The following is a 26,468-nucleotide window of genomic DNA, read 5'->3' as shown; positions in this document are numbered from 1 at the left end:
TTGGTCACTGTTCCATTTTCCATACCTGTTGACATATATTAGTTAACACTGCAGCTGATTTTTTCTGTGTGGAATGTTTGGCCTATTTCTCTGAAATTAGTTATACCCCTCTATTACTACCTTCCTCCCATGAGATTCATCCCACCAGGTTTCAGTGATGCCTATCATATTGTATTTGCTTTGTTGTGCTAAGAGTTCAAGTTCATCCTGTTTATTTTCCATGCTCTGTGACATCTATAGAATCATCTACCATGGGTCATTCCCCCTATCTGCCTTTTAAAGGTTCTTTTCCCTCCACGGTTGGGTTCTTGTGCTATTTGCCTTGTTCTTGTTATACTATTTGGGTTATTATCTCCAGCTTGGATGCATTGGGACTGTGAACTACTTCATACAGTTTTCAGACTCTAGTGCAAGACAAAAGTGTATCATGTGAATTCATTGATGCCATTCTATGATAGACCCAGACACCTTCTCACATTTTCAGTTCTGGAAGCTGAAGGGGAAGAGTGGCCTGACAGTCCTTTTTATGACCTTTTTATAATCATTTTGGAGGCATGCTGCTTCAATGATGCATGCATACTAAGAGTTTGGAAGCCATGCCAAAGCCACGATCCAGTCCTAAGGACTGGAGAGCAGCTTTGGCGCAGCTTCCAGACTGTTGGGATGCATGCATCATTTAAACAGCATACCTCCAAAGTGACCCGAAGCAGCTTTATTTTGGCAATCTGTATGGGGCCAAAGAGTGGTAGCCTGTTAAACCCTTTTCAAGACTCAGCCCTAAGCAGCACAACCAGTTATCTCAACTGACAGCCAAGTTAACTGCCCAGTTTTTCCCTATCCCAGATCTTACAACAGATCCTCAACATGTTGTAGCTGCAGATGATAGCAAACTATCTGCAGAGCAATCATGATGTTTGTCTTTCCCACAGGGAGAAAGTTGATAGTGAAGGAGCTGCAGATGTTGGAAATGGGGATTATTCAACCCTCATACAGTTTGTGGGTATCACAAGTCATCATTGTGCCCAAGGAGGGGGGGAATCAGAGAATTGTTTTTGTGTATACTACCAAAAATTAAACTCAGTGGTATGATCTGAACATTATCCCATGTCCCAGGTGGGTGAACTCTTTCAGAAACTGGGGCAAGCCAGTTATCTATGCAGATTGGACTACAGGCAGGTCACCTTGGCAGAAAAGTCTACACATCGAATGGTGTTCATCCCCCATATGGGCCTGTTTGAATTCACTGTGTTTCCTTTTGGTCTACACAAGTACCAGTATCTTTTCAGAGGTTGGTGGACTCTCTGCTGAGAGGCTACAGAGACTTTGCTGTAGCCAGTTGGGATGGCATTGCAATCTTCTAAAACCCCTGGGAAGCCACCTGAAACAACACCTTCCAATGCATCAGGGGTGCTGGACTGATAGTCAAGGCCAAGAAGTGTTAATTTGAGCAAATAACTTACCTTGGCCATGATGTTGGCCAAAGAACTATCACTCCTTTGCAAGCAAAAGTGGAAGCTGTTCATAACTGGCCTACTTCCTGGTCCAGGAAACAGGTTTAGTCTTTCTTTGGCTTTGCTAAGTACTACAGAAGGTGTGTGCACAACTATAACAAAATAGCAGCACCTCTAACAAATCTGGCTAGTTTCAAGAAGACTGAGGGACTGTACAGGCCACCCCTTTTAGAGCTAGATCAGGGCTGTGGCAACCGCATGCCAAGGCCCTGATCTCACCTATCCGTGGTGCAAAAAGGAGCCGCAAAAAGTGGTTCCTTTCTGTGCCATGGAAAGGGCACTGTAGCCGCTGCTGCAGCGGCTTTTCACTGCTCCTTTGGCACTGCATCATGTAGATGCAGCGCCAATAGAGCACCATGATGCTGGGCACTGTGTGGTGCATCACGCTGGCCTGGGGGCGGAGTCGGGGCATGCATTGTGTATTCCTGCATGGCAAGGGAATGGACTGGGTGGCCCTTGTGATATCTTCCAAATCTATGATTCTATATTCTGACAGAGCCTGTCCATCTAAGACTTTGACATTGAGATTCAACATGTTACTTTTAAAAAGCAAGGAATAAGGATTCACTTTTAAGTAAGGGTTTACTTTTAAGTAAATTCAAATTGTAACAGCAATTACCTACTTTGGAGTGGGTTAGCACTGTAACTATAATCAATTACTTTTAAAAGTAACTTTTCACTGCACTCTTGGAGAGGCCAAATAAACATAAGCCTAAAGGGAAGGAGACAGTGAATTGCAGTTTGAAAATCATGGACGAACATATTAGAGTTAGGGTTTTGGTGGAGCTGTGATTTATTTTTATTTTTTAAGAGTTTTGGTCCCGGCAACTTCGATATTTTCAGAATTAAGTTTCATTTACATTTCTGAAACAACCCACATGAACGTCTTTAGCATGAAGGATTGTGTTTCCTTTGGACACCTATGAAAATCCACCATTGATTGTGAAAGTAGTTTTGTATCATTGGGCTTCAAGACTTTTGTTAGCTGTCTGTATTTGTTATATTCACCCCCAATCTCTCTCCTACTTCTTCTCAGGATCCTGTTTGCTTGGAAATGACTCTGGTGTGTTTGTCAGACTTTGAAGCTTATGCTAAAAAGCATCTTCCCAAGGCAGTCTGGGATTTTATTGCTGGTGGTGCTGATGAATGTTGGACCCGGGATAACAACCTCATGGCATATAAGAGGTAGGATAGATTAGATTTTTCTTTTCTTTTTTATTTATATTTATAGAAAATTACACACTTACAATTACATGAAATCTAACCTCCACCCCCCTCCCTTCTTTCTTCTTCCTCTTCTCCGTTCCTTCAAATGAACATTTCTATCTTACCTACTCTTACTTATTCTAATACCATTCCCTATCTCCTTTTCCTTACATCTTTCTCCTACCTTTCATTCTTCATCCCCCTCCTCTCTTCCTTCCTATTATTTACTACTCTGTCCATCTCCCTCACAACATCTTCACCCACTATCCAATCTTCTCTTCTCCTGTAAACCTCCACACTTACTCTAACTATCTCTTTACTCCATTCTACCTTCCCTACCTACCTAACCCTCCTAAATTACCAATCTCTCTATCCTGATGTTTCAACTATATTAAACTATCTCATGACTTCCTTCTTCCCCAGATTTAAGTATTTCAACAAATATCCCTTTTGTGCATCCTTTTTTACTTTTTGTTGTCTATAAGGAAAATCCCAAAAGTCAAAAGCAGTGCGATTTTGCCCACTCTCTGGATTAATGTCACGTTCATGCTCAATTAGCCCAATGTGTCTGAAAACAATCCCACTTTTGCAAGATATTCCTGGGATTTAAACTCTCTTTATCCATAGGGTTTGGGCACTTTGGCTCCCATGTGATAAACTTGAGAGAGAGAGAGAGAGAGAGAGAGAGAGAGAGAGATTTTCCCATAAACCGAGATTCATAAGTAATCTGCTTGCCGGAATAGACTGATAAGTTTCCTCAGTGCTTCTTTGGGCTTGCAACAGAAATAACTCCCAGTAGCCCTGCTGTTTTAATAGCAGACATCTTATATCTGAGAGACAGCATGCCATAGTCATTTTAGTGTTGGACTATGACTCTGGAGACCCGGGTTCAGTTTCTTGGTCAGCTGTGAAACTCACTGAGTGATCTTGTGCAAGTTACATGCTCTCAAACTCAGGGGTAGCATATGGCAAACCTCCTTTGAACAAATCTTGCCAAGCAAACCTTATGCCTTAGGGTCACCATAAGTTGGAAACGACTTGAAGGCACACACCAACAACAACAAAAACCACAAATCTTATATCTCTTCAAACAGAATCTATTTCCGGCCACGCTTGCTGCGAGATGTTTCTGCCCTGGACACAAAGACCACCATTCTTGGCAGTGAGATCAGCTTCCCAGTAGGAATTGCTCCCACTGGCTTCCATAAGTTGACTTGCCCTGATGGAGAGCAGAGCACAGCAAGAGGTATGCCAGAAGCTCTTTGCCAGGAAAAAACATTTCAGCTTTTAATACAGTCTTCAGGCAGGTTTGAACTAGATTTCATGTCATATTCATGAGGATATGGGGTAGGGTAACAAAATGAATACTGAACTGGTGAAGGATTGGTAAGTCAGATGCTACCAGATATCATATCTGGCTGTAAGCAGAGATTCCTTCCAGCCTTTTCTACTGAAAGAACACATCCGGGGCTTGAACTTGCAAACTCTTGCTGCATGAACAACCCCGAGGCCACCTACTTAGTCCTGGAGTGTTCTCAGAGAGTGACTTTATCACTCAATACTCTGCCTCTTTCCCATGTCATTTCCCAGAGGTCCAAACATAATCTTGTTTTAGATCATGAATGAAGAGTCCTTCTCTGGGCTGCTACTGTTGCTCCTTTGTGGAATATGGGGTCCTCATTTTGCCTTCTCCCTCTACTCCATTTGTCTGTCCTAAGATTTAGAAACAATAGAAACAATAACAATAGAAACAATAACAAAAAGGAGCTGACAGTTTAAAAGCTTGTAACTTTTATTCATGAACCCAAAAGCATAAGATGCACATCTTCATTTATGCTCTGTTATTAATTTCCACTTAAAGTCAGTGCTGTGTAATGTTGCACATACTATGCTCATTTACAAATTAAGCTCCATACACACATAGGACTCATTCCCACTATGAAAAAAAAATGAATTGGCAAGCGAATTATATGATCCTTGTCCCCATTTGAAACAGATTCCGATCCTGGTGTGATCGATTGCAATCGCAACGATGCGAGGCAAATAGAAAAAACCCACATTATTCAAAGAGCAGTTCCCTGCCGGTCTTTTTTTGAAAAGAAAAAAATAAGATTCTGCAGCAGGTTCAACAAGTGGGAACAACATATCAAAATCGCATCATTTGGAGTGGGAAGGATGAATGGCAGAGGGGTGGGAGATATCACACACCCCCAGTGCTGCCTTTTTGCTTTTTAAAAAATAAAATAAAATAAAAACTGATCGATAAATTGATAGAGCGAGGTCACAACTGCTAAATTGCTAAATTGCGAAATCAATCCATCAATTTCATGACCGAAGGGAAAAAAAACCCCAAAGGTTTGCCTTGCCTTCCTCTTCTCCTCCTCCTCCTCTTCCTTTTCAGACATGCAGAATGCAGCTCCAGCACCTCTATCAAGTGGCCCAATGTCCTGGGCGAGGGGCTCAGTAGCAGCCCAGAGTCAGGGAGCTCTGGCCATTCTGGCTTGTTGTGCTTCAGCCGGAGTCATCGGGGACCACCAGAGGCCAGACACCTCTGCTGCTGTGTGAGGGAGGAATCTGTGTGTGATAGAGACAGCTGTGAAGGGGGAAAGATGTGTGTGTGTGTGAGTGTGTATGATATGCCCCCCCCCCAAGCATGGGTTTACGTCATTTGATTGACGTATATTTCGAAGAGGGGCACCAAGTGGGAACGACAAACGTTCCACAAAATGAACCAATTCCTTTGGGATATGAAAAAAAATTGCTTGGATAGTGGGAACAAGGGACCTTTTGGATTCGACTTCTAAACCGCAGCGAGGAATCAATTTAGCATAATTTAAACTGCAAGCGGGAACGAGCCCATAGTTTGCCTTGATCTCTCAGGCTGAAAATTTAGGTGAGGGGGAATGCATCCAAACAGAAATTCTGCAGATGCAGCCTCCCCAGTCACTTTCTTCTGCTGCATATGGGCTGGATAAATAAATTGTAATGCCTTCCTCCACATCAATAAGTGCAATCAGTTTCAGGCATATTTTTTAGGAGGAAATGCTGTGGAACAAAGCCATTTGAATCTATCCCAGTTAGAGCTCACCCAAAGGTATGGGTCATGAACATTTTTAATTCACCTGCAAAGCAGCTTCAGTCTTTGCTGCTGGAAGTGGATGAGAGCAGTGTTTGCTATGAGCATATGTTAGAATGCTGAAACAACAACAAAATATCCTCTTGGTATTCTTCCACTGAACTGTCATGTGCTGATAGTGTTATCTATAATCATATGCATTGGATTTTCTTTCACATAGGAAATGAAGACCACAGGGTGAAAAAAGGTTTTAGCCTTCCTTCTCCTGCCAAAATCCAACAAGAATTCAACCACTACTGTGTCATATTTATGTGTAGGGAAAAAGCTCTTATTGGCACAGATGAGAGCTTCCATACAAACTCAGCTGCAGAATAGGACAAGGATAGAATAGGAGTTGAAGTGGGATGCTTAAGTCTCTCTTCCTTTTGTGTTGCACAAGAAGAAGGGTCCTATATTTGTAATCAATTGAAAACCAACCAACATCACAAATGCAGGCGCAACTGGGCAGAGAAAGACCAAGGCGAAGAACATAGAGTCTCATTTACAGGGGGCATAATGTGCAAGGAGCCAGTATGGCATGGTGGTTTGAGTGCTGGACTACTCTGGAGCTATGAAACCCACTGGGAGGGCCTTGGGCAAAAGTCACACTACCTTAGCCTTAGGGGAAGGCAATGGCAAACCCCCTCTGAACAAACCTTGGACGATATTACATGATGGTTTTTGCAACTCCAATCTGAAGCCATTCCAGGCCTAACCATGCAAATTCACGCTATAATGTGATAGATTATCACATGTGATTGCTTTCTATGGGGAGTCATTCCGAAGCCAATCCTAAGTCAATCCCAAGTAACTCCTGATGTAGGTGAATTCGGTGAACTAGCGAATTCAAAAATCTTTTTCCAAGATCAATTCGAATCCAATTAGAATTGGTCTTGGTGTGGAATGCAACTTTGCTTCGGTCCTGGTACACCCCCCCCCAACCTCCAAGGTGCCACATTTCCTATGATGCCACGCTGCAATTTTGCTCCATTTGCTTTCGGTACTCCCTCCGCTTCCATTGCTGCCGAGGAGGAAGTGCGGTTGTTTCTGATGCTGTTGGGGAAAGGGCAGACAGCTACTAGGGAATGAATGTATTCATGTTTTAACGTGGACAGAGCAGAGGGTGGGCAGTGGGTGGAACATGCCTCCCCTCTCGCACCGCCACTTGGCTTCGCAAGCAACATTTTTTTTGACAGATTGTGCTTTTAGATTGATAGAATGTGAATACTTCTGCTACATATGTTTGTATAGGAAGGAGACATGCTGGCGAGGAGGGAAAAAGCGGCTGTTTTCAATGCCATTAGGGAAGGGTGCTTGTTTGGTTGCCAAAACGGACTATAAAGCCCATAGAAAGAGTGCTGGTTTGAGTGGCAAAATAGACTATAAAGCCCATAGAACACGAAGCAATCATTCACATGAGGCTAGCATCACGTGAAACAGGAAACAGGAAGTGGCCTCCTTCTTCACCCCGGAAATGCAAAGGTTCACGATGCGTTCAGAGCCCCACACGTCACCGAGAAAAAAATGGATTTTACCGCACACCAAAGTGTCCTCAAAATGGCCCCATTCCATTCCCTGGTCCCAAGCTGTCTCCATTCAGTGCTGAGGGGTGCCATTTTGCTTGGCCGGAAGACTTCTGACCCGAACATTTAATGCCCCTCAGTCTTGGGGCCGGGGAATGGAATAAAAAAATAAAATAAAAAAGGCATGTCAAAACAGTGGTTTAAATGATAAAATAATAAAATTGATAACATTCATAAAAAAACATTCATTAAAAACTATGTTAAGTGATAAGACTGACAATTAGGACAATAAAGAGGGGAATGCCTGAGTACCAGACTGGTCTTCAGTGGACAGCAGTGACACACAGTGCTGGGCGCATAACTATTTACAGTGAGGAGACCACTGGACATGGTGAGGGCCACAACAGGGAAGACCCTCTTGGGCCAAAGGAGTCTCACTAAGGCATGATGTAATAAGCATATCCCATCTACCCACATTAAAAAGTAAGGACCAGGGCAGTTTTTTTAAAAAATTGGCATTTGGAGGAGGCATTCAGACTGAAGGCCTGAAGGGACTTCCCATGAAATGAAGGAACAAGCAGATCAGCAAGTGCTTTGGCTCCTCTGCTCCAGTTCCACTTTCTCTTTGCTCCAGTTGAGGCATGGAAGGTCTCTTCTGCAAAGAAACAAGAGGGATTAGCTATAGATTCAAAGGCAGGAATGTGTCTGCAAACATAGCTCATACCTTTTCCTCCCATTCACCTATTGTCTCTAAAGCGGCTGAAGCCATGAATACCTGCTACATTGCCAGCACTTATTCCACCTGCTCCGTGGAAGAGATTGCTGCCGCCGCTCCCACTGGTCTCCAGTGGTTCCAGCTCTACATTCACAAGAGAAGGGACCTCTCTGAGCAGCTTGTGAGGCGGATAGAGTCATTGGGTTTCCAGGCCCTGGTGCTCACTGCTGATCTGCCATACCCTGGCAAGAGACGGGATGACCTTCGAAACACTTTGCAGTTCCTTTCTTCTTTTACAGTGAAGAACTTCAAAGGTGCCTTTGAGGTTGGTAAGCTTCTATCAATATCCTGTTCAAATATTTATGATAACAGAGGCCAAGGAACACAAGGTTCAAAACATGAATTGAGTTGGCAAAATGTACAAGAGGCAACCTGATTTAAGAGATGCATGCCTGTTTTTCAGTTTTATCCTTGTGTTCCCATCATTCAGCTTAACCAATTCACTTCCATTTCCATGGTGCAAGCAGACTCCAGAAGCTGAGTAATGCCCATAACTGGTCTTGACCATTCAGATGTCACACCAAAACATGATTTGCAAAATCACTTGATACCAGTGGGTTGACAATTTATTTATTTAGCGCAGTGATACCCAAAGTAGGTGGAAGTGCCCTCTGGGGGTGTTGGAAAGCTCCGGGGGGGGGGGGTGTGCTGAGGGGATAAAGATCAGCAAGGGGATACTGAAGGGGGAAAAGGGGGTGGCAGGGTATTGTGGGGATGGGGGTGGCAAGTAGGGTTGCCATTGCTACTGAAAAACCATGAAAGTCCAGGACTGATTTTTTTTTTGAAAGCTGCATGTCTCAGATTCCTGAAGGCAGGAGTGAAACCTCAGGGAAAAAACTCACCCAGTTCCCGCCCTGGGTGGTACTGTGCATGCATGCCAGACCCAGGAAGGAAAAGGAGGCAAGGGCAGCGAGGAGGCTTTCTTGTGTCCTGATAAGTGTGTGGTGATGATGCATGCATGGTGTAACTTTTTGCTTGCTTGGGACTGGAGCTGCACTTCCCTTCAGCTTCCCCCCCCCCCCCCCAGAGAGAAGTGTTTGTGTGTGTGTGTTTGAAAAAGTGGAGGAACCTTTCTTAAGGTCCAGAGTATCTCTTTCCTCTTAGTTGCATGCTAATGGGCTGGAGCTTCCTTTTCATCCATTACCCTCCCCAACGGAAATGTGTGTGTGTGTGTTTGGAAAAAAAAGGCGAGGGGACATGTATGCTCTGTAAAACAAATAGTGAAGTCCAGGAAATAAAGGCCCAGTACAAATGGGCGGGAAGAGGCACGCCGGCACCAATTCTAGAGTTCAGAAGCGCGCACCAACCGCACACTAGTCCATACGAACGCCACTATGATGATGACGACAATACGCAGCATCCGGATGTCACTGGCAGGAAGTAGCGTCATGGCAGCGCCCCTTCCTGTTTGTGATGCCGCAAAAAAGAAGCCGCTGTAGGCAGCTTCTTTTTGGCTACGCATCGGTGCTGTAGCGTGTGGCTGCTGCAGCACCGACTCGGGACAAAGACAGGTGGCGTGGAGCCGCCCAACTGTTGAGCCCCAAAATAAGCAAATAAGTCCCCATTAGCAAAATGATGTCGCTGCATCTGAAAAATCCTTTAAATGCTGCTTAAAGCACATCAAATGTAGTCCCATTAAAAACAGCAACAACAACAAACATTTGACTTTTGTTAGAGATAAAGACCTCAAAAAGTTAAGTCTCAGCCCTTTGTTCCCTCTTGTTTAGGATTCTCCTGTTGTGTCTAAAATGCAGTATCCTGAAATCTAGAAAGCATATTTAAGAGTAGCTGTGTTGGCCACACTGCAAACAATAACATCCAAAATCCACAAAACAGTGATACCTTTCTTCTGTTTGATTTTCAGCATCTTTGCCCAATGAAGAAGCCAGTTGAGCTTCAAAAGCTTGTTTCATCTATTTTTATTAAATACATTTTATTAATTTAAAAAAACCCACAACATGCAGTTACTTACAAATCAAACCCAGACATACAACAATAACAAATATGACAATAACACCCCTAAAACATTAACCCTCATACGCACATTTAAAACACCGAAACACAATACTCTGACAAAATTACACCAACTCCATACCTTAAAAGCTTCTTAATTAATTCAGTAATGCCACACTTCTTATAACTTCATGTAATTTTTCCTTCAAGAACAACCACATTTTTCCTTTGGAACCTGGTCTCGCTAGCACCAATTTTTGTTGTGTGCTTTCAAGTTGGTTGGACTCATGGTGATCCTTAGGAGAAGGTATCATGGAGTTTCTCCTTCTTCAGAGGGGGTTTGCCATTGCCTTCCCTGTCTGGGAGAGTGTGACTTGCCCAGGGCCACCCAGTGGGGTTGCATGGCAAGCAGGATTTCATTTACTTCATTTGTAAAATTACCCCAAAGCAGCCACTTCCCCTTGCATAGGTTACTTTCTCCCCCCCCCCCCCCACATAGAACTAAGCTCCCAACTCCCCTTAATAATGTCCTTATAGTTACAAAGTGTTAGCCCACCATTGGATGACACAGCATGAAAAATATCCAAAAACATGAGCATTTGCATTGTGCTAGAAACTCAATAAGGGCTATGCAGTCCAAAACAGTAAGATGCTTTAATTACAAAATGTTACTGCATTGTTGTAAGTGTCCACTAGAGAGCAGACAGAGACAAGAAAAACAAATGAATCTTCAGCCAAATACACTGGTGCCTCGGGATACGAAATGATCGGGTTACGAAATTTCCGGGATACGAAAAAGTTGGATTGGCAAAAACTGTTTCGGGTTACGAAATATTTTTCGGGTTACGAAATTCATTTCGGCGCGAAATTCAAATGCTGCAAAGTGCAGCTATAGGCTTTCCAGTGCTAACGGATTATTTTTCGGGTTACGAAATTTTCGGGTTACGAAAGGAATGGCGGAACGAATTAATTTCGTAACCCGAGGCACCAGTGTACTGTATGTCAATTGGTTTGTTCACATTTCAAGGTAAACTTGCCAAATTCAGTTTCCAGACCTAAACGTTAACCAAAATATTGCTTGCCACTGAAATCCATACATATCTGAGGTTTGTGACCCAGTTCTACAGAAGAATAATCACCAATAAAGATAGATTTTTTGGGGAAGGGGGGGGATGCACTCAAAAGGGTTTATTAATTGGAAATACATATATTTGGAAAATGCTCACAAAAACAATACATTAAAAATGTGTGTTGAAATGTATTTTAAAATGCACACAAACACACATACAAATTTTCATTTGTGCTTTGTCACAGCTTCCTTGATGTCACAGATCTTCCTTCTTCACTGTCCACCTTTCACAACCATAGAAAGGAACTGGAAATATTGAGGCATTGAAGATTCTGAAATATTTAACATAGTCTTCTGGTTTCCTGACTACAGTCTTCATTTAGGTTAAAGACTAGGAAGACGTATAGAAAATATTTAACTGTTACTATGTCTTAATCACCCATTTTATAGTTATGTATCTGTGGGAATTATTTTTATTTTCTTAATGTTCAGCAGTTAACCCTGCATTCTAACTTCATTCCTTAACTTTCTTCAAAAATCATTTTAAGTGATGTCTTTACTGTTTTCTGCAAGTAATATTGGCGCTTTCCAGACCGCCCAAAAGGGTGGTCTGTAAAGCGCCCTCATTTGCTGCGAGGAGGAGCCTCAGCGGCCAAACCGCGTGACTCCTCCGTCCAGCAAAAAGAAGCTGCAAAAAGCAGCTTCTTTTTGCGGTGCAGTAATGACGCCGCAAGGCACCAATGGCACACTTGTGGCGTCATTACTGCACCGTGACGTGTGGACACTAAGTGTCCGCTACGTCAAGATGGTGGCGCCCATGTAGAATGGGTGCCGCCATTTTGTACGTGCTTGGCACGTACTAGGGTTGGGGGCATCCAGAAAGGACGCCCTTTTCTAACCCTAGTACGTGCCATGCACGTACTTTTGGCCCGTGCGGAACGGGCCATTGTTTCTTCAGAGTGGGTTTGCCATTGCCATCCTCTGAAGCTGAAAGACTGTGAATTACCCAAGGTCACCCAGTGGGTTTTCATGACTGAGTGGGAATTTGAACCCTGCTCTCCAGAGTCATAGTCTAAGATTCAAATCACTATACCATGCTACCAGTGCTAATTTGGTATCCTCTATAAATCTAAATAAGAACATCTAGAAATCTCATTTAGAACACAAGTAAGTAGTGTGATGTGGCAGCTAGAAAATTCAATGCAATTCCAGGCTGCATCAATACAGGTGTAATGTCTAGATTGAAGGTTAGTCAGTTCTATTTTAGTCATACCGGTTCTATTTTAGTCCTGTTCTTGGCACCACAATTCAGTTTGGATAGTGACAAGCTGGAGCATGTCCAGAGGAGAGTGACTAAAATGGTGAAAGGTCTAGAAACCATGCCCTATGGGGAATGGCTTAGAGAGGTGGATATGTTTAGCCTGGGGAAGAGAAGGTTAAGGGGTGACATAATAGCCCTGTATATGTATTTGAAGGGGTGTCATTCTGAGGATGGAGCAAGCTTATCTTCTGCTGCTCCAGAGACTAAGAGGTGGATTCAGGCTACAGGAAAAGAGATTCCACCTCAACATTAGGAGGGACTTCCTAACAGCAAGAGCTGTTTGGCAGTGAAAAACACTCCCTCACAAAGGTGGAAAATCTGGTGCCAAACGTTGACATGTTGCCTCACGCACTGTGCAACATCAAAAGCGTTTTAACAGATGGACTGTTGTTTGGAGGTTTTTAAATGGAGGCTGGATGGACATCTGTTGGGGGGCGCTTTGATAGTGTGTTGCTGCATGGCAGGGGGTTGGACCGGATGGCTGTTGGCATCTCTTCCAACTCTATGATTTTATGATTCTACTTATAGTAAGACAGTAAAATGTTGAAAACTTGTACTAATAACAACCCGAGGAGCAATGATGTGTCCTTCTGTACCCAAGGATAATGATTATTCAGAGTATGGGCTGCCACATGACTCCATGGACTCATCTATCAGTTGGAAGGATATCGCTTGGTTAAAGAGCCTGACACACCTGCCTCTCATCATCAAGGGAATTCTGACAAAGGAAGATGCAGAACTGGCTGTGAGACATGGAGTCCAAGGGATTATTGTATCCAATCATGGAGGAAGACAGCTGGATGGGGTTCCTGCAACTGTAAGTGGTGGGACATTGTCCTTAACACGAACATCTGTATTAATATTCATGTCTACAGTGGTGTCTTATTTCTGTGTGTGTGTGCACATATGTGTAAAAAATGGAAGAACTGAAAAAACAGAGTTGACTCACAGATTATTATTTGTTGACCACTTAGAAAGAATGCTGTGATTACGAAAAGTGAGCATTGGTTTTTCATAAGCAAGTCATGCGAGTCTAGTTTTCCAATTCTCTCTCTCTCTCTCTCCCCCTTTGTCAGAGTTACAAGCTTGGTACATGATGGGAATGCTATAGGTGTAGCGTACTGAGCTGTTTGGAAGTGGACCACATTCCCTTGGAGCATGGTGGAATCTCCCCCTTTGGAGGTTTTTAAACAGAGACTGGATGGTCATCTGTCAGGGGTTCGTTGATTGTGAGTTCCTGCGTGGGAGAGAGTTGGACTGGACAGCCCTTGAGGTGTCTTCCAGCTCATTGTATCTTGATTTCAATACTTTTGATGAGGTTCCCTATGATATCTTCGTACAAGACGGATGTGTAGCTGGCTTACAGATCAAACCCTTAGAATTCTGCACAATCACAAGGGACAGAAATTACTAATTGGGTACCACAGGATTCTGTCCTGTGGTTTATTCATATATAAAGTTGTTTATTCAACAACTTTATATACGAAGAAAAATGTAATGAAGGGCACAAAACTGAAATTATCAGATGACACCAAACTAGCCATAGTTAATATCTCAGAAGACAGAATTAGGATTCAATGACCTTAACAAAATGAACTTCAACAGAAATGTTAGCTACTATATTTGTGCAGGAAAAATCAGGTGGGCTATCAAAATGGTAAAAGAACTAGAAATCAAATCCTATTTGGATCAGGTGAGTGAGCTGTGCGTGCTTAGCCTGGGGAATAAAAGATGGGGAAGAGTTGTTGTTGTTGCGTGCCTTCAAGTTATTTCTGACCTATGGTAACACTAAGGTGAACCGATAATGGGTTTTTCTTGCCAAGATTTGTTCAGAGGGGTTTTCACCTTTCAGCCTTCTCTGAGGCTGAGAGAGTGCAGTTGGGTTTCCATGACCAGCAGGCCATGGAACTTAGGTCTCCAGACTTGTAGTCCAACCACTCAAACCATTGCATCAAACTGGCTCTCAGGTATTATGATTGTCATTTTTAATTAGCTGAAGAAGATAGAGGCCAGTTTCTTTTCTTCTACTCCGTAGGATAGGACCTGAAAAATTATAAGAAAAGACATTCTACCTAAACATTAGGAAAAACATCTTTACTGTAAGAACTATTCAACAGTGGAATAGACTACTGGAATTGGGAGTAGACTCTCCTACTTTGGAGGTCTTTAAACAGAGCTTAGATGGACATCTTTCAGGAGAGCATTCCTGCATGACATGGGGATAGACCAGATGTTGGGGTCCCTTCAACCTCTATGATTCAGTGAAGTGCATTCCCACATTCAGGAGAAGTTGGGACACAACATCACAAAATATCTTTGTTCTCACCCACATTTATGCCACTGTTTCCATTTGTGAGTTATTGCATTCTGTTTTTTGCAGATTGATGCTCTGGTTGAAGTTACAGCAGCTGTGCAAGGAAAAGTTGAAGTTTACCTCGATGGTGGAATACGAACTGGAAGCGATGTATTGAAAGCATTGGCACTTGGGGCAAAATGTGTCTTCATTGGAAGGCCTGCCCTTTGGGGTCTGGCCTATAAGGTGAATATAGTGTCTGTACTATAAGTTAAAGTCCAAAGTTGCAAATGAACAGCAGTTTCCTTAAGTAAATGTTAAAAATTAGCTTTCTCAGTTTTGGTTACACTCAGGCCTAGTGACTGGAATCCTGTTGGTGACATGTGTTCAAGTAACCTAGGGTTATGAAAATCTATGTCCTTTTTTCAGATGCGGCAGAAAGAAATATTCAATATCTCTTTTTGCAGCATCCCCTTCTCTGATAGAAGGTAGCTTTTGAATTCAGGTGCTCACTCATTTCCTGGCTATAGAGAGATGGGGAAGCACTTAGGCAATGTCTGACTTTGGCTCTGAAGCTGGCCCAAAACAGACGGGCCAAAAGCACCACCTTTGGGCCGATCCGGTGGCATGGCAAACAGATGATGCACACCCCTGGGTTGTATTGATGTTGCACTGCAGCCGTCTAAGGCAGCCACAAAAGGAGTGCAAAAAAGCAATCCTTGCCGGCAATCTATTGCAGACCATGTGAGCCAGGGAGTGTTGCAGACCATTGCCAAACAGGGAGTGACCGGGGCTGGAGTGGCCAGAGGCTGCTTCAAGCTGCCAATCTGCGTGATGCCATGAACTGACATCACTCTCCCAAGATGTAGAGGGAAGGACGTTGAACTTCACAGGGAGAGCATCACACTCCACCTACATGGTGCAGGTCTCTCATTTAGTTATGTGTTGCATGTATGTTCAATTAATGCTCAAGTTGTATAGTTCTGACATTGCTAGCTTGATTAACCCAGTAACCATTACTCCATGAACATGCACAGTCTGTGTAATGGTACTGATAAAGTAGGCTATGATGTCTACGGGGCTGTGCAGTTTTATGTGAACCATACAGCCCTCTTCTGTCAGTCGCAGAGGTTGTTTGTATATTATTCCAGGTCCAAGCACGGTTTCTCTGTCTCAACCCAAAGACTTTTAAAGTGGAATTCCTCCACAATACACATGACCTATTGCTTGGCTGGAAAAGAACCCCCTGCCACTGTCAGGAGTTACTCAACAGGAGCAATGGCAGCTTAAATGGCATTGCTCAAAGGAGCAGGGTGGCCCCCAGGGTCTCAGCCTTCAATTTTCATACAACACTAGGCAGAGAGGGCATATTTGGGAGAGCTGTTCTGTTTTCATATTTGACATGATACTCCCTCCTCCCGTTGTGAGTAGCTTCTTAGTCTCGCATTTGTGTGAGTCGCAAGGACCATAAAGAAGAAGAACAGGTAACTTTTGTTCTTGGAGTGGTCTTCTGTGAACTCAGGCAACCCTACCCTTCTCCCCCTCTGTGGTGTTTACTGTCCTTGGGCAGCTGCTGTGATGGCCTAAAAATTAAGAAACTGAGCATGAATCACGTCAGACATGCACTAAATCACATTAGATGTGCATGGCTCCCACAAAAAAACTCTCTTTCACAGCTCTAGAAGGTTCTATAACATGCACTGCCCAGGTGACCCATGTGTGTGAGTTCATAGATGGCCACTCAAAGAGCCTCCATTATTTCAGGTAAGCAACCTGTTGTTTCATTCTGTTTTTATAGAAAGATAAGGGCAAGATGGAGACAGAACATGTATCTATTATGCTGTGTCTTTTCGTTCCAAAATCACACACCAACAGTTCCAATCCCAAACAGCTGTGTGTTTGCAGATAGCAGAATGAAAATTGGAGAGAAAGAGGGAATGCAAAGAGTTGGAAATATGGAAAGAACATGTCGACAAAATGACTAAAGGAGTGTGGAGGAATTAATTTCAACTCACACCAAACAAGAATATCCAAAACCAGAAAATGACTTTTAAAATAACATAAAACTTACAGTAGAATTGAAGAGTCTCACAATCTTTTACTAAAGCTTTGGAGACTTACTAATTTTGTTCATATCTGCAAATGTGCATGCCTTTAAAATTGTCTTAAGTTATTTTAACTACTGGTAGTTTTAAATTTCCTTGTTTTAGTATTAAGTGGTTTAATATGTGTTTGATCTGTTTAAATTGATTTTCTTGCATGCTGCCCTGAGATCCTTGATTACAGGGTGATATGTAACTTTATGTTTATCATCCAGAAAGACTCCATGCAGGCTAATGGAGGGATGGAGGACATGAGCTTGGTATGGTTGTCCAAGTGCCTCCTTCTGAGCTTCACCTATGTTGGCAGGGGATGTAACAAATTAATTATTTCAGGAATTCCTTGATATTATTTCCCCCCACAAGTTCTGGGGAAGTATTTTTAACAAGAAATTGAGAAAGGAGCATGATAAGCTTAGTAAAGCAGGAAAAGTGTAAAATATGAGAACTGCAGTACCAAGAAAAATTGGACTTAGACAGATTAGCCATTGGAAGATTGCTTTTCTGCAGGACCTCTTTGACAGCTATATGCCATAACCTGGAATCCATTATCTTCCCAACATGTGCATTACTGGCTTGAATAAGCTCAGATGGATGTAGGGTAGTAGAATAACTACTATACATCCTTGAGCCTCCTCTACATTTTTTTATTTGGCTGTTAAAGGTGTAATTTGGGCATATGTGGATTCTTCCACTTAGGTTTCACCATTCACCATTTGCTTCCTCTCTTTTTCCATACCTTTATGTCAACCTGTATACCAGGCAACAGACTTTTTCTGCCTCAGCACTTTGAATATTACCCAAAGGTGAAAATTACTCCACAGTCACCCCGTATCAGGTTATTTGGATTTTCATAGTGCTTTGAAAATTGGCAAAGCCTGTTTGATCAGAGGCAACATTGCGATCACAGAATATGTATGTCACAGGAAACAAGCCTTCTGTCAAGTCTCTCAAAAACCACTGTCTCATCTATGATGGCTTCCTAATTGGCAAACCCTTGCTCTTTATTTGAACAGGGAGAAAAAGGACTTCAACAAGTTTTGAAGATTTTAAAAGATGAATTTCGTTTGTCAATGGCTCTGGCTGGTAAGCACCCCTCCCTTTTACTTCTGGGTTATAGTTCTTACCATGAGATCTTTATGTTATGTCTAAAATGGTTGTCCCATACCAAAGCTGTCAAAGAAAAGGAGGACTGCAAAGTGATAGGAACAAGCTGCTAAGATGTTTATAAAATTAGCATTAATATCAGTCACCAATTTCCACACTACAGACCAGAGCTCGGAAACTAATTCCTTCTGTTATGCATAGTTTAATTTTCAGGGCCCGAATTCACCAAGTGTAACCTAGGAGATTATTGCCCCTAAAAAGCTGCTGGATAAGCACAGCTGGGGTCTGGGCTGCATACGGGTTATACTCACCTGGCCACAGCTGTGTGTGATAACACACCGTTTTGGCTTTTCAATCCTGCATCTATCCCAGCGGGATTTCTGGGTGCGATAATTTCCTTTGAGTTATGCCTTTGTGGCTGATTTGAATTAACAATCCTTATGTATTGACTAGTTTAAAGGATACGTAGGTAGCATGGAAGTCCCCCAATCCTCACTCAATGGGCAACAGCTGCTGAAATGGAGGGGTCTGTTTCCCTGTGAAACAAGAAGCAGCTGAACAATCTTCCCATCCCTCTCATCCAGAAAGAGGAATTGGGAGAAGGGTCCTGTTTCTGCCTGTTGCTCTGGAGGTTGCTCTTGGGAGGAGGTGGGAACATCTGTGAGCTGTTTCCCAAATGACAAAGGAACAGACCCCCATCGATAGCAGCAGCTGCTCCCTGGTATGTGTGGATTGGGGAGACTGAGCTGGGAGACACCGTGTGTGTGTGCTGTGTGTCTTTTCAAGTCATTTCCAATTTATGGTGACCCTAAGGTGAATCTGTTAGGGTATTGGTAAATTTCAACAACAGATCATTCTTAGCAAAGCTTGAGAAACAGGGGACCAGCCAATCCTTTCCCACACACATGTTATCAGCCTAGTAAAAGATGAGACAGAGGACCTTATCGCACATATTATTTTCGCCATTATGGGAATGGGAAGGGGACTCTTTAATGGAAAAAATGGATTTTATCACACAGCAAATTGTCCTTAAAATGGCCCCATTCCATTCCATGGCACCAAGCTGTCCCCATTCAGTGCTGGGGGTGCCATTTTGCTCGGTCGGAAAACTTCCAACCCGAACATTTAACGCTCCCTTTTATACAGTTTCTCATGTTGTGGTGACCCGAACCATAAAATTGCGGTGTCTCAGTTCCTAAGACCATCAGAAATATGTTTTTTCAATGGTCTTAGACGATCCCTGTGAAAGGGTCATTTGACCCCCCCAAAGGGGTCGTGACCCAGAAGTTGAGAACCGCTGATCTAAAGTAACATAAAATAGTTTTACTCATAGATCTTGTACAGTGGAACCTCGCCATACGCGGGGGATCCGTTCCGGATCCTGCCGCGTATGGCGATTTCTGCCTATGCTCGAGCCCCACTGTAAACAATGGGGCTCGTGCGCGGAGGCGCGGCGGCACGGGCGCCCATTCAATTGAATGGGATGCACCGCCTCTTCCGCCCCGCGCGCGCGCGCCGCAGCTTCAGCGCATATGCTCAAGGCCGCGTATGGCGGGCACGCGTATGGCGAGGTTCCACTGTATATAGCTCATTACCAAGCACAGCTTTATGGTAAAGATAAAATAAGGAAAATCCTACATGTTACTTGTAAAAAGACATTTAGAAGGAAAAAATGGTTTTGTTAGTTGATCAAAAGAAACATTCTAACAATGTTGAGACAAAATGGAATCTTGAAGACAAAATGGAGACTGGATTAACAAAGTGGAGTCTGCATAACTAAGCAAGGTGTGCATGCATGAAGTGAGAGGGCATCTTCTAAAAACAACAAGTTACCACAAACATGTAAAGTCCTAGTTTCAAGGGTGCTACAAGAACTATCACATGCTGAGACTCTTTAGAACCTAGAGAGTCTCAGCATGCGATAGTTGCTATACCCAACAGAACCTGTGTGTAGAGAGGTCTTGTAGCACCTTTGAGACTAATTGGGGAAAAAAGTTGGCAGTATGGGCTTTCGTAGACTTAAGTTTACTTCCTCAGATGCATTTGGACTAAGGTGAACCTATTATGGGTTTGTTTGGTTTTGTTTGTTTGTTTGTTTGTTTGTTTTTTGTGCAAGATTGATTCAGAGTAGGTTCACCATTGTGGAAATATAGCCAAGTAGCCAAGCATAAGAGTGGTTATGTGTTTGTAACTGCTTTAGTGAATTCAGACTCAGAAAATCATGAGTCTATGAGAAGAAATCCATGAATATTCACTGTTTGAGCATCCCATTGGAAAATCATGGAGAAATGTTGGCTTCCTCTATTAAAAATTAGTACTGGGTTTTTCCTCAGATCATCCATTCATAATGAAGAACTTCATCCCTGTATCCCACCACTGAATGGCTGTTCTTTCTTTTTGACTTCCTTTCATTAAGGCTGCAGAAATGTTTCAGAAATTGACCAGCGTCTTGTTCAATACTCGAGGTTGTAAAGAAGACTCCTGCTATGCTCATCCAACAGAAAACAACTGGAACTATCAGGCCTTTCAGTGAAGGAAAGGGGAGGGGGGGGCAGCCAGCAGGTCAGAAAACACCCCATCAGCCCAACTCCAGTCCTGTTATATTGGTGGGAGAAAGAAGCCCATTTGATTGTGTGCAGTCGCTTCCATTGATTGTTCAGTATCTCTATTTGCAGCAAGCCTAAGAAATGATGCATAAGATACAGTGTGATTAATTATATCATCAGCCTTTCTGGTCCAAATGTATGATCAAAAACATTTGATTTTGGATTTTATCATTCCCACAGCCCTAGGAAATTGAAACAATTTGGTTCATGTCAGTGCACAAAAGAAACTCTTAGTGGGTTTTTTGTATGAACCCTAGCAAGACTGACCACTCAGTTGGTTCTGGGCCAGCCAGTTGTGGGTGGAATGTCAAAATGAAAATGCATATGCAAAGTAGAATAATAATAATGAATAATGTAAACTCCAAGTTGTTGTGCACTGTTAAAGCATCTTAAGGGTTTTCTTTATGTGTATTCCGAATAAATGAAAATGTTAATCTATTGTTCCTCCCACAATTATTTTGCTGCCATTTTCATCCTGGATCTTATAGTGAGAATTGAAGGAAGAAGGTAAATGTTCCCACTTTATTAACTTAGGATGTATTTGACACACATTGTCAAACATAGTCAGACACATATTCTAGACTTTAGGAAAGCTGATTTTAGTAAACGGAGAGAAATAATGGGGGTGATCCCCTGGTCAGGAATACTAAAACAGAAGGGAGTTCAATACAGATGGGAATTTCTCAAAAATGAGATACTGAAGTTCCATTGCGATGCAGCAGCTAAAAAGGCCAATGCAATTTTAGGCTGCATCAATAGAAGTATAGTGTCTAGATCAAGGGAAGTAATAGTGCCACTCTATTCTGCTCTGGTCAGGCCCCACCTGGAATACTGTGTCCAGTTCTGGGCACCACAATTCAAAGAGGATGTTGAGAAACTGGAGTGTGTCCAAAGGAGGGCAACTAAAATGATGAAGGGTATGGAAACCATGCTCTATGAGGAACAGTTTAGGGAGCTGGGGATATTTAGCCTGGAGAAGAGAAGGTTAAGAGGAGATACGATAGCCCTTTTAAAAAATTTGAAGGGATGTCATATTGAGGTGGGAGCAAGCTTGTTTTCTGCTGCTCCAGTCACTACGACCCAGAGCAATGGATGCAAGCTACCGGAAAAGAGATTCCACCTCAAAATTAGGAGGAACTTCCTGAGAGTAAGGGCTGTTCGACAGTGGAACACACTCCCTTGGAGTGTAGTGGAGTCTCCTTCCTTAGAGGTCTTTAAACAGAGGCTGGATGGCCATCTGTTGGGGATGCTTTGATTGAGAGTTCCTGCATGGCAGAATGGGGTTGGACTGGAGGGCCCTTGTGGTCTCTTCCAACTCTATGATTCTGTGTTTCTATGTTTCTATGTTTCTCAAATGACATCAAATGAAAGTTCCAGAAATGAGTAACTTAGGCGCTATTCAGACTGGCGCTTTGCGCCAGCCTGGATTCGTTCTAGAGTTGCGCGAGGGTGGTGCCACTACACACCCCACAACCCTAGCACATCGTGGTGGCATCAAAATGGCAGTGCCCTGTCTACATGCCAAACAATTTTGGAAGATGATAAATAATTTAATTAATCAGATAATGGGAATAAATCTAAAGCTGAAACCGGAACTATTTCTCTTGGGAATGATGGGAGAAGCAGTGAGAAAGGAGGATGAAAGGGCAGTTTTCCATATGGTCTCCTTAGCAAGAATGTGTTATGCTCAAAGATGGAAAAGCGAAACGACTCCAACTAGCCACGAATGGTTATTAAAATTATATGAAGGGATGGGCATGGATATTGAAACAAGAACTTCAAATAGCTTGAACAGAGAAAAACAATTAGAATGTTGGAATAAGGTATTAATATTCTTTGAAAAGGAATGGGGTAAGGAAGCAACTAAAAACTTAACACAGAAATTCTGGTGATATGATAAAGTAGTTCTCTGTCTTACTTTACCGGCAGTAGAGAAGAAAAATCAAATAGCTCCTTAGAAACTTATATTTTTTGTTGTTGTGATACCTATATCATCTTCTTAGGAAGTATTATTAAAGTAAAAATGAAATAAGGGATACGGAAAGCCGATAGGCAAATGTTAACAACAAAAATCTAACTGGTAGTCTAGGAAGTCATTTTGTTTGTTAGGTCTGATGTTGTTTGTAATAGATGTTTAAAGGGGGGGAGGGGAGGATAAGGATGTTAGATGTTCTAGATGTTTTGTGTATTATGGAATATATGTATGTATGTATGTATGCATGTATGTATATATGTATGTATGTATTTATTTTAATCCAATAAAAATTAAAAAAAAAAGTCTGGAGGAAGGATGCTTTTGCTAATTCCGCAAATCCCGATAAACGGCAAGGGGCTCCCATCTTGTGACCCTGATGGACACAGAGAAAGAGAGTTTCCCATGTTCTCTGCCTCAGATCAGCCACTCCTAGCCAATAGCCTGACCCAGGAGAAAAGCAGGCTAGAAATACCATAAACACATAAAAATAAAAATAAGTTGGTTTGTTTTGGAGAATCCATGGAGAAGGAGGGGAAACTGATTTTATCAATACAATAAAACAGATGTTACGGTCTTATCCTATAAGACCAGATATCCACATCGTGGTCATAGTGGCCTCATGCAATTGGACATTAGGAAAGCTCCTCCTGCCAAATTATCTCTTTCAGTCTCAAAGGAGCTGTGAGACACTGATTTTGCAGAGTAACAAGGGCATATATCTTTGAGTCAATGATGACAGCACAGCAGAACCCTGAAGTCATAAGAACTCACAATGGGAGTTCAGCGACGTGGCTCAAAAGGTTCCAGAATGCATCGACTTGGGCAGTTGGGCTTTGAGAAACCAACAGGGCTGGATCCAGTCTGCGTCAGCTCCTGGTTCTGCCATTGTTGGTCTTCAGCCTGAGAGGTCAAGAAGCCCCCACTACAGAAGAAGAATCTTTCCGTCTACAGATCTGCCATGGGGCCCTCGAATCTTTTTGTGGATTGGGATTTTGGTGTTCGTGGATGTGGGTGATTAAGCAATGGGGGAGCAGAAGACAGCAGAGGCCAGGCAGAAGGAGGAGGGCATGGCAGGAGTGGTAAGCTTCAAAAGCCACTCCTCCAGCCCTCAGGAAGACCAGGAGCCAAGCCAGAAGCAAGCCTTCCATCTACCCCCCAACTCCACCAGGGGCACAGAAGGCAGCAGAGGCCAGGAAGCAGCAGGAGGGCGAGGCAGGAGTGGCAAGCTTCAAAAGCCAGCCCTCAGGAAGACCATCAGCCAAGCCAGAAGCAAGCCTTGCCTCTTCCCCCAAGTCCAACAGAGGAACAGAAGGCAGCAGAAGACAGGCAGCAGAAGGAGAGCGTGGCAGGAGTGGTCAGCTTCAAAAGCCACTCCTCCAGCCCTCAGGAAGACCAGCAGCCAAGCCAGAATCAAGCCTTCCCTCTTCCCCCAACTCCACCAGGGGCACAGGAGGCAGCAGACGCCAGGCAGCAGCAGGAGGGCGAGGCAGGAGTGGCAAGCTTCAAAAGCCACTCCTCCAGCCCTTAGGAAGACCCACAGCCAAGCCAGAAGCAAGCTTTCCCTCTTTCCCCAACTCCACCAGGGGCACAGAAGGCAGCAGAGGCCAGGCAGCCACAGGAGGGTATGGCAGGAGTGGCAAGCTTCAAAAGCCACTCCTACAGCCCTCAGGAAGACCAGCAGCCAAGCCACAAGCAAGCCGTCCCTCTTCCCCCAACTCCAACAGAAGGCAGCAGAAGCCAGGCAGCAGAAGGAGAGCGTGGCAGGAGTGGTCAGCTTCAAAAGCCATTCCTCCAGCCCTCAGGAAGACTAGCACCCAAGCCAGAAGCAAGCCTTCCCTCTTCACCCAACTCCACCAGGGGCAAAGAAGGCAGCAGAGGCCAGGCAGCAGTAAGAGTGGCAAGCTTCAAAGGCCAGTCCTCCAGCCCTCAGGAAGACCAGGAGAGAAACCAGAAGCAAGCCTTCCCTCTTCCCCCAACTCCACCAGGGGCACAGAAGGCAGCAGAGGCCAGGCAGCAGCAGGAGGGCATGGCAGGAGGGGTAAGCTTCAAAGGCCAGCCCTCAGGAAGACCATCAGCCAAGCCAGAAGGAAGCCTTCCCTCTTCCCCCAACTCCAACAGAGGAACAGAAGGCAGCAGAAGCCAGGCAGCAGAAGGAGAGCGTGGCAGGAGTGGTCAGCTTCAAAAGCCACTCCTCCAGCCCTCAGGAAGACCAGCAGCCAAGCCAGAATCAAGCCTTCCCTCTTCCCCCAACTCCACCCGGGGCACAGAAGGCAGCAGACGCCAGGCAGCAGCAGGAGGGCGAGGCAGGAGTGGCAAGCTTCAAAAGCCATTCCTCCAGCCCATAGGAAGACCATCAGCCAAGCCAGAAGCAAGCCTTCCCTCTTCCGCCAACTCCACGAGGAGCACAGAAGGCAGCAGGAGGCCAGGCAGCTGCAGGAGGGCATGGCAGAAGGATGCCATCATACCTTTCCAAGTTGTGCCACTCAGATGTTGGGTGTGGACATTTCCCCAATTGGGGCAGGACAATCCCACCGGTTCCACCCAGGCTTAAAATGTGCCATCCAGGTCGAGCTGCCTTTGCCCGGCTCAAGTGACGGAACGCAGCTCTGCACCAATGGGGAAGACGAGGGGAGCACTAACACCCAAACCCGGGTCTGGATTGAACTCTGGGCCTTCAACTCTCAGATTCCAGCTGGGTGCTTTGAGCTCTGGCTGGATTCAAACCTCGGCTTAACCAAAGAAGGAAGTAACGAAGAGGAGGAAGGGGTGGAAGGAAGGAAGGAAGAGAGAACTATATCTCCCAGCAGCCGCTGCCCACTATGCCCTTCCATTCTGCCACTGCTGGTCAGTTGGCTGGGCTCCCCTAAGCGCCAGCCAACTGACCAGCAGTGGCAGGATGGAAGGGCATGGTGGGCAGGGGCTGCTGGGAGATATAGTTCTCGCTTTTTTCCTTCCTTCCTTCCACCCCTTCCTCCTCTTTCCTCTCCCTCTTTCCTCTCCCTCTTTCCTCTCCCTCCTTCCTTTTCCTCTTTCCTCTCCCTCTTTCCTCTCCCACCTTCCTCTCCCTCTTTCCTTCCCTTCATCTCCTTCCTCCTCATTCCTCTTTTTTTACTCCCTCCCTCTCTCCTTTCTATTCTCCTTCTTTACTCCCTTCCTTCCCCATTCCCTTCCTTCCTTCCTTCCTTCCTTCCTTCTTCCTTCCTTCCTTTCCTCCCTCTCTTCTTTCTTTCTTTCATTGCTTCCTCCCTCCCTTTCCTCCTCTCTTCTTTCTTCCCTCCCCTTCCCTTTCTTTCTACCTCCTTCCCTCTTTTCTTTTTTCTACTTCCTTCTTTTCTGCTCCCTCTCTCTTTCCCCCCTCACTTCCTTTTGTCCTTCCTTCCTTCCTTCCTTCCTTCCCTCCCTCCCTCTTTCTTTCTTTTCTCCTTCCTTCCTTTCTACCTCTTTTCTTCTTCCTCCCTCCCTCCGACCTCCTTCCCTTCCCTTCTCTTCCTTCTTTGCCTCCTTCACTCCCTTTCCCTTATTCCTCCCTCCCTTCCCTCTTTCCTTTTTCTTTCATTCCTTCCTTCCTGCCTCCCTCCCTTCCCTTTCTTCTTCTTTCCTTTCATCACTTCCTCCCTCTCTTCTCTGTTTCCTTTCTTTCTTTTATGCCTTCCTTCCTTCTTTTTTTCCTACCTCCTTCCTTCTTTTTCATTCCTTCCTTCCGTTTTTCTTTATTTGTTTCATTCCCTCTGTCCTTCCTTCCTTCCTTCCTTCCTTCCTTCCTTCCTTTTTCTTTCCTTCCTTTCCTACATCACTTTTCCTTCCCTCCTTCCCACTTCCCCTCCTTCCTTCACTCTTCCCCCTTCCCCTCTTTCCTTCCTTTCTTCCCCTTCCCCTCCTTCCTTCCCTTCTTCCCCTTCTCCTCTTTCCTTCCTT

General features: G+C 44.1%; 1 protein-coding gene across 2 annotated transcripts; it reads left to right on the top strand.

Moving 5' to 3' along the window:
- The first annotated feature begins 2,559 nt into the window (after positions 1–2,559).
- LOC149323472 (2-Hydroxyacid oxidase 2-like) lies at positions 2,560–20,617 on the top strand. 2 transcript variants are annotated; one of them, XM_089511360.1, is made up of 7 exons: positions 2,560–2,696; positions 3,812–3,963; positions 8,112–8,395; positions 13,075–13,290; positions 14,854–15,012; positions 17,882–17,951; positions 20,389–20,617. In XM_089511360.1, the coding sequence occupies exons 1-7, from the start codon at positions 2,566–2,568 to the stop codon at positions 20,442–20,444; spliced, it is 1,068 nt and encodes a 355-aa protein (XP_089367486.1). In that variant the 5' UTR covers positions 2,560–2,565; the 3' UTR covers positions 20,445–20,617. The 2 variants fall into 2 exon arrangements, with proteins under 2 accessions (XP_089367486.1, XP_089367477.1); XM_089511351.1 differs by having other exon boundaries at positions 2,566–2,696; positions 8,112–8,368.
- Positions 20,618–26,468: the final 5,851 nt, after the last annotated feature.

Source organism: Sceloporus occidentalis, unplaced genomic scaffold (assembly GCF_023333645.1).
Source record: "Sceloporus occidentalis isolate IW3139 unplaced genomic scaffold, rSceOcc1.0.p SCAF_1, whole genome shotgun sequence".
Classification (NCBI taxonomy): domain Eukaryota; kingdom Metazoa; phylum Chordata; class Lepidosauria; order Squamata; family Phrynosomatidae; genus Sceloporus; species Sceloporus occidentalis.
This window is presented reverse-complemented; position numbering and strand designations above follow the sequence as displayed.

Bases quoted from the DNA above. Each gene is read 5' to 3' on its own strand.
- LOC149323472 (XM_089511360.1), top strand. From the start codon at position 2,566: ATGACTCTGGTGTGTTTGTCAGACTTTGAAGCTTATGCTAAAAAGCAT. The intron at 8,396-13,074 runs GTTGGTAAGCTT...TCTGTACCCAAG, and splicing joins ACTTCAAAGGTGCCTTTGAG to GATAATGATTATTCAGAGTA. The intron at 13,291-14,853 runs GTAAGTGGTGGG...TGTTTTTTGCAG, and splicing joins TGGATGGGGTTCCTGCAACT to ATTGATGCTCTGGTTGAAGT.